Raw genomic sequence first — 19,590 nt, forward strand, 5'->3', positions numbered from 1 at the left:
GGATAAACTAGAAATTTGCTCTGTAGGTACTTACTGACAATTCCCTAATGACAGCAGTGTTGATTGTCAATTTTGAGAATTCAATTAGCCGAATAATTCGTATAATATAGAATTATAGTTTTCCAACCACTCGCTCAACATTGGAAGGGAAGTGACGACGCCCCTAAACGCACAAATGACGGTGATAAAAGCGAGTATAATTGACGAGTTTTTGCCGGTGACGGATGAACTCGAAAGTGGTCTATTGCTTTTAATGCTTTGGTTTCAGAGTTATAAGCCAAAATCTACATTTTACCCCTATGTTCTATGTTAAGCCATGGCGGCCATCTTGGTCGGTTGGCCGGGTCACGCCACACATTTTTTAAACTAGATACCTCAATGATGATTGTGGCCAATTTTGGTTTAATTTGGCCAGGTAGTTTCAGAGGAGAAAATTTTTTAAAAGCTAACGACGGACGACGACGACGACGACGACCGACGAGTACGGACGCCAGACGCAAACTGATGAGAAAATCTCACTTGGCCATTCGGGCCAGCTGAGCTAAAACCGAGGCAGGCTAGCGTGGTCACTCACGGTGACAAGCTGTTCTATTCAAACGAAAAGAATCACAACGTAACCTGTTGTGATTTCCATTGAAAGACACTATAGACATTCAACATGTTAAAAACACACAGTATTCCAAGCTATCCATGTGGTATATCTGTCGACAATGATGTAAATGTATATGTAGCGGCACGACATTCTCACTATGTAGTCGTTATCTCCGCAGATAATCGACGCTATAGACAACTAACGACAACCTATGACCAATCATTTTCAACAGCTCAGGAGTATGAACGATCAAACAATAACTTTTAGTTGCATATAATAATGGTAACTAATATTGTAATTAAGTGTATTGGGGTTTCTTAATAAAATCAGAATTCGGAATACACAGCGTCCGGTTTATAAAAGGTACTACTTAATTTTAATATTCATGACCCAAAAATGCTTGCTATTTGAAGCATAAAACGTAAAGAAATATATTTGGAAGAGGTATAAACAAAATTGGCAAATAACACCCTGTCCACAGTAGAAACTATATTCGTGGAGAACGAACATAAAAGAACGATAACTGTGTACTCGGACCATATTCTTTGAATAGCATTATACAAATTTGACAGTTATTTAACATTTAGACCGCAGCGAACTATAATTGAGATATAAAATAGGAAAGTGTGGTATTATTTCCAATAAAAGAACTCTCAACAAAAGACCGAAGCACCAAGAAATAACAACCATAGGTCGCCTTATACATTAAAAAACTATACTACACAGCCATCTATAATGGACCCCAAAATGAAAGTGTCAAAAAATTCAGACAAGAAAACTAACGGGCTTAACTAGGTACAACAAAATTTAACGAATTTGTTACACAGCCACAATACCACATAAACGTACTTGAAGGTTCCTGACACACACCGATTTATGTCGGGGTTATACTCGTTTAATCGCTCTAAACGTTCCCTAACTAGTACGTGTTTTTTTTCAAATTAAAAGGGCTAAGGTACTGCCTAAACTATTGAGTATAACATATTATTGTCCAACCATTAGTGATTACCCAAATACTGACATAATTACTAAGAACTGACACCATGCATATGTGTGGACGTCATTAAATTATGACTGGGGATCAAGTGAAAATATTCTCCATGAAGATGAAATATTATTAATATAGAATTTCTTATACAACTCGAATTAAACTCATCGTAGATACTAGGATTGAAATTTCATATTAACGCTCGAATCAAAAATTGTTAAAAAGGCCAAAAATAGTACGAAGCTGAAGAGGATTGAGGACCGAAAACTCCTAAAATATTCGCCAAATACAGCTACGTTAATCTATTCCTGAGGTAGATAAGCCTTAGTATTTCAAAGATTATATGTGTTCCGGACCATATGAGTAGTTGGACCATACGCGTATGATCATGACCATATGGATATGTACTCATGAACGCGTATCGTTGGGGTAATTAACACTCTGTTACAGTTTATTTTTAATACTTCTAACTTTTCATATGGTATGACCATTCATTAAAAAGATGCTATTATATAGGTAATTTTAAGTTTCACTTATTTTATTTTACTTAATTTTCAAATTAATAGTAAACACATTTTATACCGATGGTCATTACAGATGATCATTACCGATGTTCATTACCGATTTGTTTTTACGAGTGAATGGCAATATGTCAACTAAAAAAATAAAATTTCAAAAATATCATAATGAACTTTAACACAAGAAGTCACTGGAAAGTAACATACTTTGTACTTTATTGAAGTTGTCTTGTGAATATGGTGTATTGCACTCATTTTACGATATTTGAGAACTAGAGCTTCTTAAAAACACCGGAGACATTAGAATGGCCAACGACCGCGGTATCACTGTACGCAGCTGCAAAAAAGGCTAGCTTTTCACTTGCAAACAAAAGCTGTAAATGAAAAGGATCGTGCACAAATGTCTTGCAAATGCAGAAAAGCTATAATACCGTGTGGAAGTGACTGCCATCTTAAGCCTACATGCAAGAATGTAACTACCGATGAAAACTAACTTCCACATCAATATTTAAATTTTACGTAAATGTTGGATTATAAAATTCATAAATTGTCATGTAATCATCACTGTTTTTTTAGATACAGTTTTTGTATTATTGAAACGTTTATAATGTAATTAAAAAAATACCTATATGGTCCAAATACTCATATGATCCGACTCGTCAATAACCAAACGAGTATTATACTCATATGGTCCGACCATACGCGTACAGTCGGACAATACGCGTTTGGTCAGACTATATGAGTATACGCATATGATCATGACCATACGCGTATGGTCCAAATACTCATATGGTCCGGAACATATGCATGTATCACAAAAGAAATCAAGCTAACAATTTAAATATTATTTCTGAATTTTGGAATCAGAAAATAACTTTTGAAAATTCCCGCCAAACAACATAAAATATATACTATAAATAAAATCACATGACAAATTACCTTCCTGGTTTATCTATAATTGTTGAAGACGCATCAGAAAATCAGAGGTAATTAATGCTTTAAGCTGGCAACTTTACATTAAAATGTGTAGCACGACATTCATCAATGACTTTTTATCCGTTATAAGTAATTTATTTTAAACGAGATCATTCCATTTTCTAGCTGGATTTACGTTGATAAAATATTTTACCATTACCTGTTTCACACCTGAATATCTAGAGTGTGTCCTTTTTAAACGAGTAAGACTACTGGGGAAAAGGGAAAATCTTCAATTTTTCTTTATTTACTTCTCAATCTCCAATACAGACAGAGTTGTCGTCTTTTCCTCCTCAAGATTTAGGAGGAAAGGACGACAACTCTGTCAGTATGGGAGATTGATTATCCTTTGCGAACGTGACTGACAATTGACTTATACTTCATGATCAAATTTAAATTTCATCATTATATCTAGTTTTAGTTAAACAGCTAGGGTTAAAATTATCAAGCATCATTTTGATTAAACATCCTAGTTAAACTAAACGTTGATATCATTTTTTTCATATATAAAGTGGTTAGCTTGAGTCTTTAGTTTTCTATGTTGTGTCTTCTGTACTATTATTTGTCTTTTTGTCTTTTTTTTTATTTTTAGCCATGGCGTTGTCAGTTTTTTTTTAATCTATAAGTTTAATTGTTCCTATGGTATCTGTCGTCCTTCTTTTTAGAATAAAAATGTAGGATTCCCAGTTCGTTTGTATATTTACATGTACTTAGCATACTTTATGTACGTTAAATAAAAGTCAAATTCTCATGAGTTTTTTTTTATGTTATAACTTTGTCATTTTCATAATGATGATATGATTACCAGAAAAAATATTTTATGATAATTTGATTATTTCATAATTGAAGACTGCATTTTTGAATATTTGATAATTGAGGTCTGTATCTTTGAATATTTGATAATCTAAATTATTTAGAAAAAATATAAATGATTATGTGATTATATTGGTAAAAACATTTTGATTAAGTGATTACTTCGAAAGCCCCGTGGGAGGACCCGTTTTGTATATTGAATTTAGCAAATTGTTTTGTGTCTTTTTATCTTTTTCACTTTTTGCGATTGTGGCCAATTGGTTATCCTCTGCTCCTGAATATTTCTGTTGTGATTTTTGCAAATAGTGTCCAAAACACTGCCGCAAAATTAATAACAAGAAAGAAGAAAAACGAACACGTAAGTCCAATTTTAAAATCTCTGCATTGGCTGCCGGTAGCATATCGATGCAAATACAAAGTGTTGCTTTATGTGTTAAAGCTCTGAAACAAGAAGCACCGATGTACCTTCAAGATCTAGTTAACATTTACAAGCCAACAAGAACTCTTCGGTCAGAAAACAACATACTTTTAGTCAAACCAATAGTAAGAACAAAAACATACGGAGAGAGACGATTTGATAGGGCGGCTGCCGTTTTATGGAATGACTTGCCGAAAGAATTGCGAAACACTGAATCTGTGAATGCTTTCAAGAAAAACATAAAAACTTATTTATTCAGACAGGCTTTTCCACATAATTAATACTCGGACAGTTGTAGACTTTTATTCGATCTCAGATTATATTTTTATGTATCATATTAACTTTTTATGTATCATATTAACTTTTTATTGCATTTTTATTACCTTTTACACTTTTTAATTATTTTTTTTTTAAAACGTTTAAATAAAAACGAGTCCTTAACCAATCCAAATATCTCAATCCAACTCCTAAGACACAATCTCCTTTTCTTGTTACAAAGTAAATCTTTAGAGATGTTGAAATAAGAACGAGTCCTTAAGCAATTCAAACATCTCAATATTATCTCTAGGACACACTCTTCTATTTTTGTAACAGTATATATCTTCAGAGAATCAGTGACCTATCGTATCATTAAATACATATATAGTTTATTTTCATGTATTTAAATATTTGAAATAGTCGGTCAATATTACTATAAGTTTAGTTTTGAACCAAACTATGTAGGCAAGTATCTATTTATTATTTCTTCAATAGTAAAATCATACACGCATATATACGCATATATATTGGTATGAAATAATTGATTTCATGATGTAATTTCACCTGGTGTTTCGGTTTAGGTTTTATATTACCTAGGCATTATCCTCATCAGGTACCCTAGCCTTACAGCAACATGATAAAAATAAACGAAAATTCTGGGGCACGACACTCAGTGAATCATCTTTCTGTTTTCTTTATATTAAATTGCGAATATTGTGATATAGCTTAATCTCCTACATTCTTTTTAAGTTTAGAAGGTGTTAAATATTCTTTCAAGTTCTTGTGTTTCTGGTATGCAATAATGGGTGATTTCATCACGAGACTTGATGTGTCTGTTTTTCATAGACATTATCTCAAGGTTCTCACGTTAATCAGTTTACGTTTAGTAGTAAGTTCAAAATGACCTTTTAGCAGGCAATATAATGAATAAGTGGATTCTGTATTACTGATCACTGTCTCTGTTGGAGAGATAAGTGTAGCAGTATTTGTTACAATAATTAAACTCTATTGGAGAGATTAATATGTAATTTAGTTGACTGGATAATTAACCCCTATTGGAGAGATTAATGTATAATATGCGAAATATTCAATCTCTATTGGAGAGATTAATGTTTGCATATATATGTTGCAGTTAACAGTTCCGGCTTTAAAAGTATACTGAATGAAATAATTATTAAGAAACAGAATGACATCGAAACCGTCATGCGCAAACACTCTGCATTCTTATTGGTTTTTAATGTTCGGCGACACATTGAACTCCCAAATATATCTGTTAGAACCGCCCTGTAGGTGTAAGATTAGATGTTTATATGTACTTGTTTCATTGTTTTTTATGCATTGTAAAGCGCTTAGAGTAAATGTTTATTTAGATAAGCGCTATATAAGCACTGTAAATAATAATAATAATAATAATAATTTTTTACTCTTTTCTTATCATTATAAAATGTATAAGATTTGAAAGAGTACTTTTTATCCTTTATCCTTTTAATCATTTCTTCCCAACTATAATCTGATTTTGAGACATCTGTCTATGTGTTTCTGTTGTAAACTAAATCTGTCAGCAACTTTCTGATATATTCAAACAAACCCCTTGTTTTTTTTAATATTTTGGCAAAATTAGCATAATGAATCCATGAATATATGTAAATTAGAAATTTTTAAAATGGTAATTTTATTGCCAAAATTGCAAGGAATATATTTGCAAAATGAAACCTGACCAAATTTTTACTGTAGTATGTAATGTAACATGTTCGGTAACTGTAATAATCCATTTCGGATTGATGTTCAAATTCAACATCAAGAATATACTGCTTTATACGTGTTTGCATATTGTCCTACTAATGACCCAGCCAGAATATTTGTTTTGTGCATAATATTACATTGGTCATATATAATATAATGAACTAGTTGCAATTTATGATATATATTTAGTAATTTATGATGTTGAGTTAAACATGTTACAGTGCATAACAATAGACAAACCCTGCTACTTTGACAAAACGACACTAAAGTCGAATGTAGAAATCAGAGATCAATAGTTTTTTTTTTTTTTTTAAACTGGGCATGTCATTTGGAGATTATTTTAAACATAACATGTTTTACACCAGATGAACAAAAACAAGCAATAGAAGATTCCGAGTAAGTATATAAATTGACACTTTTCAACCAAACTCCACATGCTCTTACATCATAGTAACTCATATCAGACCACAATGCATTGTGGTTCTTAAATGTCGAATGGTTTATTCACCTCATAATATCAAAAAGGTGTTGCGTACATAGCTGATTCAAAGTCAAATGATAGGCCAATATTTAGAACACATTTATTATTTTTTAAATTTTGGCATGGATAGTCACTAAAACTTGATAATTAGTTTAAGGTTAACACGTATTATATAAGTCATCAAAACGGACGCTGTTCTACCTTGACAATAATATAAAAAAATAAAAAAAGTTTCAATTTGAGTACATTACTACATTTATTTGATATAACATTACAGAATATGGCCAGTAACTTCAGTGTGTGTGGTGTTTGTGATCATCGTCACGTTACCAAATCATCAGTAGTCTGGTGTTCCGAATGTGATGAAGGACTTTGTGAAGACTGTAAGGAACATCATAGCTTTTCAAAGGCAACAAGAAATCATGAAATAGTTCCCATTGATGAATATATGAAGCTCCCGGTAAAGATTTTGCAAATAGCACAATTTTGCAACAAGCATAAAGAGAAATATGAACTCTTCTGCAGAAAACACGACTGTCCATGCTGTCGGAAATGTGTAGAAGATCACAACGAATGTAAAGATTTAACAGATATAAGAAACATGATCGGCAATGTCAAATCTTCAACTGCTTTCCAGGAAATCGAACGCAGCTTGTCGGAAACTGCCGAAAACATGAAAAGAATCCGTATAAATCGTGAGAAAAACCTTGCATCACTTGCAGAGAAAAGAAAGATTGTTGAATTGGAAGTTCAGCAATTTCGACACAAAATTAATGAACATCTGGATAAACTTCAAGATGAGATATTGAAAGAAATAAAAGTCGAGGAAGATAAAGAAAGTAGCAAAATTCGACAACTTGTGACGTCATTAAGACAGAGAGAAAAAGAGATTTTGCAATGCAAAGACAACATTGAAAATACAAAGCGGTATGGCTCTGACCTGCAATCATTCATTGCAATGAAGCACATTGAAAAAGATATTATTAAAGAAGAGAATTATATTCAAGCGATCAGCAAAAGCGAACAATTGCAACAAATCGATATATCGTGGACGATAGATACAGCATTGCAGGAATTAACCACTACCATGAAGATATTCGGAGAAGTTAATGTGAGTTTTAGTGAATGTGTGATATCCATCCAGAATAAAGGGAATATACAAGCTCAGATCATTGTACCCCCGCAAACAAATAAGTTGGATAATGTTAGTCTCAAGTTAAAACAAACAATACAAACAAAGCTGTCAGGCGTCCGAGGCTGTATCTTCCTCCCTGATGGTAAGATGGTATTAGCGTGTCGAAATCCTAGTAGTCAGATGAAGGTGTTCAATCCAGACGGATCAGAAGATTTCAATCTGAAAGACATTGGATCTGTTTATGACGTAGTGTATATAGGAGATAATTCTGTAGCTGTAACATCAGGTGAATCACGCTTTGGAGGGAAAATCAATATTATTGAGATTCAGAACAAAAAAGTGAAGAAGACATTGAACGTCGGTTCTGATAACTACGGAGTAACATTCAGTGATGGAAAGTTGATTTATAATGCAGGAAAGAATGGACTAATGATGATCAGTCTCAGTGATGAATCTATAACCTGTATCACCTCTAGTAAAATGTTAAGTGGTGATAACGTAGCAACCCATGGTGACAACCTGTTCTACACAAACGCAGCAAATCACAATGTCACCTGTTGTGATATCCATGGTAAAACACTCTGGACATTTAGTGAAAGCAGTGTTCTGAGCTATCCCTTCGGTATATCTGTCGACAACGATGGGAACGTATATGTAGCTGGAAAATGGTCTTACAATGTGGTTGTTATTTCCCCAAATGGCCAACATCATAGACAACTATTATCAAATAAAGATGGACTGGAGTATCCAATAGCTGTGGAGTACGACCGATTACACAATAAACTTTTAGTTGTTAATCATAATGGAAATGCATTTGTGTATGATGTTGTATGACTGTTTGATACATTGAGTGATAGTCAGCTTTCTTTGTAAATTATAGATAGGTTTTGTAAAGTGTATACCATGTCAATTCAGTCGAAAGATTATAAAATAAAATTCTGACAACTTTTTTTATCATCACAAAGACGTAAAGTAATTATAAAGACGTAACATGAAACATGTTTATATATCGTTTTGAAATATGTCGGGGATCTCTTTTTGTATGTTTGTTTATTAAGACATATAAATAAATTAAATGTTATTTGTGCGAGATACAATTAGATGTATCTATGCTTGCAAATTGTTCTTGAAACAATCAATGATTGCATATAAATTGTGCAAAATAAATACTTATTTTATTTGACTCTACGGCAAAATTAAAAATGGTTGAACTTTTTTAAACGTCTTTATTTTGATCTTGAAAATAAAAATAAAAAACTTTATTATATACTTAGACTTAATAACATAAATTTAACCGTATGATAATAGCGTTAAATTTACGTAAATTCCATATTTTTGGCAATGATGTTTAGCGGGCTGATATGAAAAATTTATCACATGCCTTTCCGTAACGTTATCGCATGGCATTCCGGTAATACTCGGCAAAAATACACCTCAATGGTACATTTTCAGTGAAAAACATAACAAGGTAGGGTACAAAACAATTATTTGGATACTGGAAAGTATATTGCGTAAAACATGTTAAATGCAGAGAAAAAACACAAAAAACAAACAGATGATAAAATAAATGCATTTTCTAAAGTTTCAAACATAATTTTGAAAGTTACTTTAAAAATGTCGACATTTCCAAACAGGGAGTGTTTATTATGTATATTGTTGATTTTTTTGTAATCGTCCTTATTAAAATATATATTTACTGCTGTTATTCTTCTTTGTTGCGGCATAATATGTTAGAAAGATTTCATATCGAACATACTACATTTGGGGTGCGACGTCCGTGGACTTTTCACTCTTTGAAATTCTATTTTAGAACCACGTAAAAGGATCAATTAAACATTAATCTGCTATTTTTCTCCATTGTTGAAGAATATGATACATGTTATTTTTCATATACCATATGTACTATCAGCCCTCGATAATATCAGCCCTCGAGCCATGTAATGGTTAATATAATATTATGTCTTCCATTCAGAAATAAATATTTTGTGAGCATATTTGTGTGTCCCTTTCATACCCTTGTGAAATAATGTTTCGTTTATATTTATGTGACATTTAATTGTGGCCTTGGTATAGTCAATGATTTGAACTCTGGTGAATGGTTGTCTCATTTACAATCCTATCTAATGTTCTCATTTTTATTGAATATCCTCGTGTGTTGACTTGATAAATTAATTATAAGTTCTCTTTTTATACGGTCTCTTTTTATAAAATTAGTTTGTTTCATTAATCTTTAAGCCATGGTTTGGTTAGCCATTTAAGCAGGTTCTACGGGGCGCCGAATGGGACTCTTGTGGTTTTGTACTCGAAATTCAATTTTGTACGGACAAAAGTGATTTGTGTTCAACAAAAATGAGTTCAGTTTAACAAAATTTGTAACATACTACAAATTTAATAATTTTTCATACAAAATTATCTTTCAGTGGACAAAACTGTCGTCTTGACAAAATTCATTTTTGTTACACAGACTTGACTTTTGTAACCTAATTTGAAAATTGGGCGACAAAAGTCATTTTTTTATGCAAATTAGTTTAGTTTGGATTCTGTGAACCAGTTTGCATACAAAATCGACTTTTGTTACACAAAATTGACTTTTGTGTTTTAATTTCCATATCAGGTAACAAAAGTCAATGTTGTATGCAAATAAGTTTATATTTGTTTATACAGTAATGAATTGTGTCGTGACAAAATCGAATTTTGTCGTCACAAAATGTTCATTAAACAAGTCTGTATCACATAGTTTTGTAAGACAAAAATGATTTTGTTATGACAGATTGAATTTTGTACAAAACCACAAGAGTACCATTCGGTGCCCCGTAGGTTTAACCCAACATTTTTTTCTGTAAAAGTCTTGTAACTATTCCGTAATATGGCAGTTGCTATCAAATAGATATAGGAAGATGTGGTGTGAGTGCCAATGAGACAACTCTCAATCCAAATAACAATTTGAAAGAAAGTAAACCATTATAGGTCAATGTACGGCCTTCAACACGGAGCCTTGGCTCACACAAACCAACAGGCGATTAAGGGCCCCAAAATCACTAGTGTAAATCCATTCAAACGGGAAAACCAACGGTCTAATCTATTTTTAAAAAAAACGAGAAACGAGAAACACGTATATATAACATAAACAAACGACAACTACTGTACATCAGATTCCTGACTTAGGACAGGTGCAAACATTTGCAGCTGGATTAAACGTTTTAAAGGATCCAAACCTTCTCCCTTTTTCTGAAACAATAGCATAACATCACAACATAGAAAAACACATGATAAAATATCAATTGGCAGACTTAACTCAATCAAAAACGTAAATTCATACATAATGAAACGCCAATATACCCAAAACAAACGCTAACATACATAGTTTTTATGTTGGCGTTTGTTTCTGTTGCACTCCAGTGTTCATTTTGTTCTTTTTTTTTCTAAAAGTTCATGGTTCCTTCGGTTTTAGTTTGCAACCCGTGTTTGTTTTTTCTCATGCAGTCGATTTATATGACTTTTGATAAAGTAGCAATAAACAGTTAGGAAAAAAATACTAAAAATTTACCCTTACGAATTTTACCATCCCCTTTTCATTGCTTTCTTGCAATATCAAGCTTACTGTTTGTGTCATATATGGGCTTATGTATGTAATCAGAATCTTCCATAGATATCCAGTATATAAAATGTTAAAATATAATTTCTTTTTGGTGTATCCATGGCAACAATCACCATTTATTTGTTATAAAATATTGCAAAAGGGGGGAAAGATGTCACAGATTTCGCCAAAATTTGGCTTAAAGTTGAATTTCAATCGCTAGAAGTAATACCTTTTCTGAAACTGTGTACATATATTATTCAGCAAATCCAATGAAAATCATATGTCTTTTATCTCATTTTTTTGTAGAATTGCTTCAAAAACTTCTCGTAGAAAAAGAGTGCTCTTATAAACCATCTCTGAAGGTTAAATTAGCACTCATCTGTCTAAAATGAAAACTCATGAAAAATGCGAAACTAAACTCCTAACTGTGTATTGCTACAGATATACTACTGTTGCCTTCATTTCTAATGCCTTTAATGGCAACTATGGTACGCACGTCTTCTAATATTCCGACATCCTGAGCCTTAATTGTTGGCGGTTTTGGCATTCCCGGATCAGATTCATCGAGAATTTCGCTTCGGTAGTGACTCATTGTCATAAGGTTAATTTCAAAGACTTCAATATTTGGTAAATATCCGCTTCAAGAAGATTTCGAAAAACAAGACAAAAAAAGGCTGGATTTTACGAAAATTAGATATGTATTGTTTACAAAATTTAGAATTTTTGAAATACTAAGTGTTTTTTTTTACCTCAGGCATAGATTACCTTAGCTGGATTTGGTAAAACGTTTAGTAATTCACAGTGGTCCTCAATGCTCTTCAACCTCTTACTTTATTTGGCCTTTTTAACTTTTTTGGATTCGAGCGTCACTGTCTTGGGGAAAATTTTTGAATATGCATTATTAGAAAAAATGCCTGACTTGAATGCTAATCAGACGGAACTCCAATTTGGCTTTACAACACGTCTCTCACCAATCATGGCAGCTCTTATTGTTTCTGAAGGCATACTTCATGCAAAACAACAAAACAAAAACCTATTTCTAGCAACCCTTGACAGTCAAAAGGCCTTTGATGTAGTACATCATATGATCCTGCTAGAAAAATTATACTATGAAGTTCCAGCAGATGTTTGGAAAGTAATTCAAAATCTGTACTCAAATATGTCAACGGAAGTAAAATGGAATAATCACTTCAGTAAAAAATTTCCAATAAAACAGTTATAATATCAATGAATTACCAAAAGAACTAGAAAAAAGAGCCTTAGGACTATCAATAGGACTAGAATACTGTGGCAGCCCATTATGTGCAGATGATATAGTGCTGATGTCTACAGATGAATCAGAGATTCAAGCAATGCTTGATATAGCATATAAATATTCCTGTGAACACAGGTACAATATCCATCCTCAAAAAAGCACTCTTATACAGACAGAAAGAACGAAGTCGAAATATCAACCAGAAATAATCAGATTAGGAAATGAAGCAATACAAACTGATAACCAAGCAACACATTTAGGAATCATAAGAGCATCTAAAAACGAATCAAGAATAAATATACAAGAACATATAAGTATTTCAAGAAAGACTCTGTATTCTCTAATTCCAGTGGGACTAAATGGTAAACGAGGTCTTAACCCCAAAACATCTTACAAGATCTACCAAGCTTACGTACTTCCAAGACTGCTATACGGACTTGAAATACTGCCTCTGAATTTGACACAAATAGGAGAATTAAGGCAATTACACATCAAAACTATCAGATGTTTCCAATCCCTTCCAATAATAACTTCAACAGCTGCTGTATATATGCTTATTGGCGCAATACCAATTGAAGCTGAACTTCACAAGAGGCAACTTAGCCTGCTATATTCTATCCTAGCAAGTGAAAACACCAAACTGAGGAATCTAATGGAAAGACAACTGATTGTTAACTCAGAAAATCCAGATAGTTTCTTTCCAAGGGTGCAAGAAATCTTACAGTACTACAGCTTAACTCCAATTCACGAGCTAAAAGAAAAACTTCCAACAAAATTTCAATGGAAAAAAACAAATTAATATAGCCATAGCCGATAAATGGACAAGTAAGCTACAAACCGATATGAAGGAAAAATCCACTTTGAAATTCTGCAATACAACAGATCTCAAAATACACCAGACTCACCCAGTATGGAACTCTCTACCATCAGTAACATATGAGGTAAAAAAGGCACAAATAAAGCCAGATTACTGACTGGTACATACCTTTTAGAATGTGACATACAGAAATTCAAAAGGGAACAAGAAAAAGCACACTGTACTCTGTGTCAGCTTGAAACAGAAACATTAGAACACTTCCTACTCAAGTGCCCAGCTCTGCACGAAAAAAGGCAAAACATTTTCCCTGATTTGAAAAAAATCATTATACAGTCTGTTGGAGATAACAAATGGAATGATACTTTCAAAGGGAACCAGTCCTTAATAATTCAAATAATTATCGACTGCACAAAAGTAGCCAATGAAATGAACTTTAGTCCAGAGACAACTGTGCAAATTGAAAATATTAGCAGAGATCTATGCTATGGACTTCATACAAACAGAATACTGCTACAAAAGAGGATTAAGACTTTATAAAATGGTAATCACCCAATGGACACAAACTCTAATGGTTGTAAATTTTTTTATATTAAATTTTATATTTTAAATTTTAATGAATTTAAGCATTAAAAGTTTAAATCATGTAATATAAGGCTTGATAAGGACCACAGATTAAGGACACTTACATATATCAAGACCAAACCTGTGGAAGCTTTTATTATTATTTATTTTCTTTTTTGTCTTTTACAACCATTCGTAACCATTTTTAAGGATATAGCCAATTAAAATAAATCACCTTTAACGGACAAGGTATGATAAGGGCTATTTTTGGCCCCCTCTCCAAATAAGTTTAAATTGATATCAATGATGGTCTTAGTGTAGACACTAGAAAAAAACAATGATTTTATTGTGTTCCGGTGAAAGGAAGATTGCCTAGCAACGGTTTTTATGAAGAATGAAAATTATCACATATTAATTGCTTTATCAGTAAAAATTTTAATATTTGCAAATGATATTGTTTGTCCAAGAAGAACTTGAAGTCACAAATGAAAATACCCTTTGATTTTGTTTATTATATGCTTAAAAACAACCTTGGCAACAGTAATGTTGCCTAGCAACGGTTAAAAAATTGGTGCTTGCCCCTCTTAAGTATGAATTAAGCTGTTGTTTGAAGATTTTTTTTCCAGTTGGTGTTTCATTCAATATTTTTTCATATACATCTTTTTTTTATTCTTTACAAATTCCATATTGAGCATAGCAACACAAGTGTTGCTTAGCAACAGCAAACCATGTTTGAATTAAAGCCAACTACAAATCAATAAGTCATTTCATTGAACAAATTAAATTGAATGCAATGCTCATTGTCCTTTTCTAAACATGTTTAGTTAGAAATGAAAACTTAGTTCAACTGTAGGTCACTACACGCTGATCAACAACTAAATCACATAACAAGTGCATATCAACAATGCAATAATAGTTTTTTTTTTATATTTTTTGAAGTATTAGCTAAGTTATTTTTTAAGAATATACTTCTTATACGGTGTTACACTATAATATACACATCTAGATTATCATTATTTTTGGACGAATTCTATATTGAGTATAGAATCCCACATCTTACTAAGCAACATCAAACATTTTGTTTAATTTGTAGACCAGTACAAAATCTTTGTTTCAATGTGAAAGTCTTTTCATGAAAACAAGAATATATAAGATTTAATAATTTGAGATGAGTTTAACAGTTTTTAAAGATATTTAACAGTTAATGGAATAAAAGAGACGTGACTTGTACCGCATACAGACATTTTGCGGAATAAAATGTCTAATCCAGGCAATTACAAATTAATATGATGTACATATGTAGGGGTTGGAATAAATGTGTCCTCTGCATGGGTACAAACCTATGGTGGATTAGAAACGACTCAACAAGGCAAAAAGGGGGGTGTATAAATCATTTTTGGAGTTATTAACGAGGCATTTAACCATGAAAGTTAAAGGTCAATTAATTGGACCTTGAGATCAACGGTAAAAGTCATAATGATATTGAAATTGAGAATAGAAATGGAGAATGTATCAAAGTGACATCAACCCGACCAAAGAAAAAACAACAGCAGCAGGTCACCAACAGGTCTTCAATGTAACGAGAAATTCCCGCACCCGGAGGCGTCCTTCAGCTGGCCCCTAAACAAATATGTACTAGTTCAGTGATGATGAACGCCATACTAATTTCCAAATTGTACACAAGAAACTAAAATTAAAAAAATACAAGACTAACAAAGACCAGAGGTTCCTTATTTGGGACAGGCGCTAAAATGCGGCGGGGTTTAACATGTTTACGAGCTCTCAACCCTCCCCCTATACCTCGAGCCAATGTTGAAAAGTAAACGCATAACAATACGCACATTTAAAATTCAATTCAAGAGAAGTTCGAGTCTGATGTCAGAAGATGTAACCAAAGAAAATAAACAAAATTAGACTGTTATGATATCTGAGTCATGGCTATACACTGTATGCCAAATATCACAAGTCAATGTATAAAAACTAAATAAGTGTAGACCGGGACAAGTGTGTATGAGAATAAAATTCCAAAAAAGAAGAAAAAAGTAATATGTTTAACAAAATTAATCCATTCATTTCATTTGAAGCCTATAATTGTTTACTTTTTACATGTTGTGTCCTGAAAGGAGAGTAGTATCATTGGCACTCATACCACATCTTCTTATTTCTGTAAATGTTGCAAAAGTTATTTCTTTTGGGTGGATGTGTATGTTTAAGCGCGGATTCATATAAGATGGATTCTTACAGTATGCACCCTTTTATTCATTCATTGTACAATTTTATAAATATAATAAATGAATTAAAACGCCTGATATCGTGGGTTCTGACACCGGCCTGGTCAAACTTAAGACTTAAAAATTGGTATTTGCTGATTTCCGTCAATCAATTGGCATTAAGGGGTAAGAACAAAAACTAGTTGGATCGGAGTGTCAAGTTAGGGTAATATGTCTTCCAACGGACTGTAACCTTTTAAGCTATAGCACACTAAAAATTAATGAAACAAACAACCCATTCAGCAACATGATGTCCAAAAGTGAGCACTTTGTGTAAACATGAATTATTATTGAAATAGTAACTTTTATGAATTAACTGTTAACAAAACTTTATATTCTTTGCAAAAACTACGGATAATATATTCAGGAATAAATAACTTTTATTCACAAAATAAAATCGGAATTTTTAGCCTTTTATGGTCCTTTGACATTTTTTTATTCGACCGTCACGGATGAGTCTTTTGTACGCGAAACACACGTCTTACAAGCAAGATATCTTTAATTATGATGCGTTTTTATTCCTTTCATATTCAATACTTGTTTTATTTTCTTCGACGTGTAAATATCTGATTAAAAAATAAAAGAAGCTTTAAATTTATTCTTTTGAATATGTTTAAATTCATAATACATGAAGTGCTGTTATTTTAGAAGATATATGATTGATTGAATGTTGTTTCCTGACCGTCCAGTGACAAATACTTTATGCATGCAAATTTTAACGGAAAGATGTGAAGAGAATGATTTGCAAACAAGAAATACGAAGTAGCACCAAGTTGTCGTCAAGACAGAACAACGGGAAGGCGGGTGACAATTACAAATAATAAGTCCAATAAATTCAACGCCATGACCAAAAAAAATAACCCAAGATACATAATTTAAATCATAAAAGTGTTGGATAGTTTTGTTTAATTTTGATTATTGTTACACTTACACAATTAACTAATTAAAATGGTCACATGTTGTCTTCTTATGTGAGGGTGAGGACAGGGGTACCATTCTCCCTTCTCCCAACCCTCATCTCCTTCCTCCTACTAGGCCTCTTCTCCTTTCTCCTACCCCTCTTCTCCTTATTTTTTTTTTTAATTTACCGGTAAAAAGAGAGATATTTTATTTTTTCATATTTTATTTTTTTCTCCAACTTTTCTCCTTTCTCCCAGCCTTCCTCTCCTTTCTCGTACCCCCTTTCTCCTTTATCCTACCCCTTTCTCCCTGTCTCCCTTACCCCCCCCCCCCCCCCCCCCCTGTCCTCCCCTCTTAAGTAATATGAATTACAGTGTATGTTATTATTCACAGTTCTGTAGTTTATTTTCGCCATCTGTATTTTTATTTAATGATTGTCTAAAATGTTAACTTGGCATGCCATACTTGGTAGAAATGCGGACTTGAAAGAAAGCTCTTTTCACAAAAGTGTCAACGGAGAATAAAACATTCCAGGGCGACGATTTCGTATTATGAAACAAAATACGTATATATGCAAATTTTGAGTATGAACCAGTTATTATATTCATTCACAATTACGTTCCCAGTATTTCTCTGAAGTTTATCACAGTTCCGTTTATTTTTGGGTCAAATTTCGACGGTCTGCTAAAATGTCACTTTAAATTCAAGAATAATGAGTAAAGGAATATCCTGTTTTCCTGTCTCGAATATATGTTTATTTTTCGTCCTAAAGAAACTAGCTATTATCATAGCGTAGCAGGAATACTTTTCCGTCGTCAGATCTAGTAAATACCGGAAATCTTCTCCGGTCCGCAGTTCGGTTAAAAATTACGATGATTCAATGAAAACAACGACGATTTTTTGTCACTTTTTTGAATTTTTAACTATGAGCGTACTTACGACCCACTAAAATATTTGAACTACATCAGCATTAATGTTCAAGGAATGTCTGGTATAAATATGATCGTGGGTCGTAGGTACGCTCATAGTTTAAAATCCAGAAAAAGTTTTGGAAACTGCCATTTTTCTGCCCTTTTCGCGAATATTGAGGTCTTTACAGCAACAGAGCATGAATAATATCAACGGAAGTTGAAAAATCTATTGATGTTAACAAAAATATAGGTTTTAAACTTTAAGAATAATGTATTATAATTAATGGCAAGTCACTTTTAATTTGAACTAAATTAGGGGGCCGTTCTCTAATGCTTATCGTACCTTGTCCTTTTATGAGTTACCATATACATGTAAATAATGCAATAATTATTATTTAAACTTGTAACGTTGGTAGCCTATATATATATTAAGTGAGAGACAAGCCATGTGTACTGATTAACATACTTTAATATAATGCTCGAGCTAACTAATCAACACAAATACATAAAGCAATAAGACGCGACCTTATCTGCTATATAGATATAGGAAGATGTGGTGTGAGTGCCAATGAGACAACTCTCCATCCAAATAACAATTTTAAAATTAAACCATTATAGGTTAAAGTACGGCCTTCGACACGGAGCCTTGGCTCACACCGAACAACAAGCTATAAAGGGCCCCAAAATTACTAGTGTAAAACCATTCAAACGGGAAAACCAATGTCCATCAACACAACACGTGCGTGAACTCTGAACTCTATAGATATTTATGAATGAATGAAAGTTACAATATTACATCTCTTCTTTTCTCAGATTAAAGTTCTACTTTAATTAATTATATTACTGTCTGTGTAGTCATAAAATCTTTAACTGTCTGTGTAAACAAATTAAGTGATAAGAAGCATAAAATTGTATCAATAGAAAATTAGAACTTTATAGTCTGTGATAAATGTAAATTTTTCGGTACGCGTACTGTAATGTCAATATAATAAGTGGATCGTCTGATCAATCTGATTAGGCTATCATTACGAGTGTGAATAGTAAATTCCACAAAATTGATTTGTATCATAAATTCACAAACATATAAATCAACATCAAACATAACTGATACATCAGAAAGAGCACAGGATTATTATGCCTGTAACACAGCTCTTTAACGCACATAATCATCGAGATGTTTCGATCGGTGTTTGTTTTTCTCGTGATGATCTTCTCAATGGTGTGTTTGGTATGTCATCATCAATGATTTCTTCTATTTCCTCATCCGTCACTATTTTAGATTTCCCAACCTTTTTGAAGTGTGACGAATTGCGAGTGATATCTTTTTGTTGTTCGTTCGTTGCCGTAATCATACTACCGTTTTTATTCTTGATTG

General features: G+C 32.7%; 1 protein-coding gene across 1 annotated transcript; it reads left to right on the forward strand.

Moving 5' to 3' along the window:
- Positions 1 to 3,027: 3,027 nt before the first annotated feature.
- LOC134682097 (uncharacterized) lies at positions 3,028 to 9,454 on the forward strand. Its single transcript, XM_063541694.1, has 2 exons — positions 3,028 to 3,084; positions 7,064 to 9,454. The coding sequence occupies exon 2, from the start codon at positions 7,067 to 7,069 to the stop codon at positions 8,753 to 8,755; it is 1,689 nt and encodes a 562-aa protein (XP_063397764.1). The 5' UTR covers positions 3,028 to 3,084; positions 7,064 to 7,066; the 3' UTR covers positions 8,756 to 9,454.
- The last annotated feature ends 10,136 nt before the right edge of the window (positions 9,455 to 19,590 follow it).

Source organism: Mytilus trossulus, chromosome 8 (genome assembly GCF_036588685.1).
Source record: "Mytilus trossulus isolate FHL-02 chromosome 8, PNRI_Mtr1.1.1.hap1, whole genome shotgun sequence".
NCBI lineage: Eukaryota > Metazoa > Mollusca > Bivalvia > Mytilida > Mytilidae > Mytilus > Mytilus trossulus.